This window comes from Antrostomus carolinensis, unplaced genomic scaffold, assembly GCF_000700745.2.
Source record: "Antrostomus carolinensis isolate BGI_N321 unplaced genomic scaffold, ASM70074v2 scaffold36427, whole genome shotgun sequence".
In the NCBI taxonomy this organism is placed as follows: domain Eukaryota; kingdom Metazoa; phylum Chordata; class Aves; order Caprimulgiformes; family Caprimulgidae; genus Antrostomus; species Antrostomus carolinensis.
Genome location: NW_010327508.1, coordinates 1 through 741, shown reverse-complemented (window position 1 = coordinate 741; position 741 = coordinate 1). Strand labels below are relative to the sequence as shown.

At 55.6% G+C, this 741-nt stretch overlaps 1 protein-coding gene across 1 annotated transcript in view; it reads right to left on the bottom strand.

Annotated features, from left to right (window-relative positions):
- Window positions 1-303, bottom strand: part of GINS1 (GINS complex subunit 1) — a gene marked incomplete at its 5' end in the record, with an annotated part of 2,528 nt that extends 2,225 nt beyond the window's left edge. The window contains one exon of the mRNA XM_010171918.1: window positions 213-303. Within this exon, the coding sequence (XP_010170220.1) occupies window positions 213-303 (91 nt within the window). The remainder of the gene's footprint in view (window positions 1-212) is intronic.
- Between the last annotated feature and the right edge of the window lie 438 nt (window positions 304-741).

The following is a 741-nucleotide window of genomic DNA, read 5'->3' as shown; positions in this document are numbered from 1 at the left end:
CCCACCCGGCCCTTAAACCCTCCCAGGGAGGAGCAGCCACAGCTTCTCTGGGCAACCTGGGCCACTGGCTCACCACCCTCACACCAAAGAATTTCTTCCTCACATCTCATCTCCATCTCCCCTCTTCCAGTTTAAAGCCATCACCCCTTGTTCTGTCACTCCCTGCCTTTCAGGAGGAATGAGGGGAAGAATTTAAGACAAGGTGGACTCACTTCCTCAGCTGACATGTGAAACTGGATGGTGTTTGGCAGGACGCTGCCATACTCCCACCTCAGCGCTCGGATCCGCAGCAACCGGTCGTACCTGGGGGAAGAAACAAGGGGTAAAACCAGCATCTTTGTGAGTGCTGACAACATCCCTGGCAACACCCATGTCCCGTCTGCCCTCAAAGCAGAGGGGTGAAAACTTGGATTGTTCCACCCACCTTCCTTTAAAGAACCTGGTCTAGTGGAAGGTGTCCGTTGGATGAGGCTTTGAGCAATGTGGTCTAGTGGAAGGTGTCCCTGCTGATGGCAGGGGGGTTGGGACTAGATGGACTTTAAGGGCCCCTCCCACCCCAACCCAGCCTGTGATTCCTCAAAGTTTCTGGTCTATCCAGTAATTAACACTTATAGACCAGAAGGAAACAGGGCCTTCCCTTTGTGCCAGGTTTTGGTGGTACCAGCAACCAACCCCCCGAGAGGGACAGTCCCCCAGGGCTGCCCCGTGCCTCGTCCCAGCACCCCGCACTTGGGGACCCAG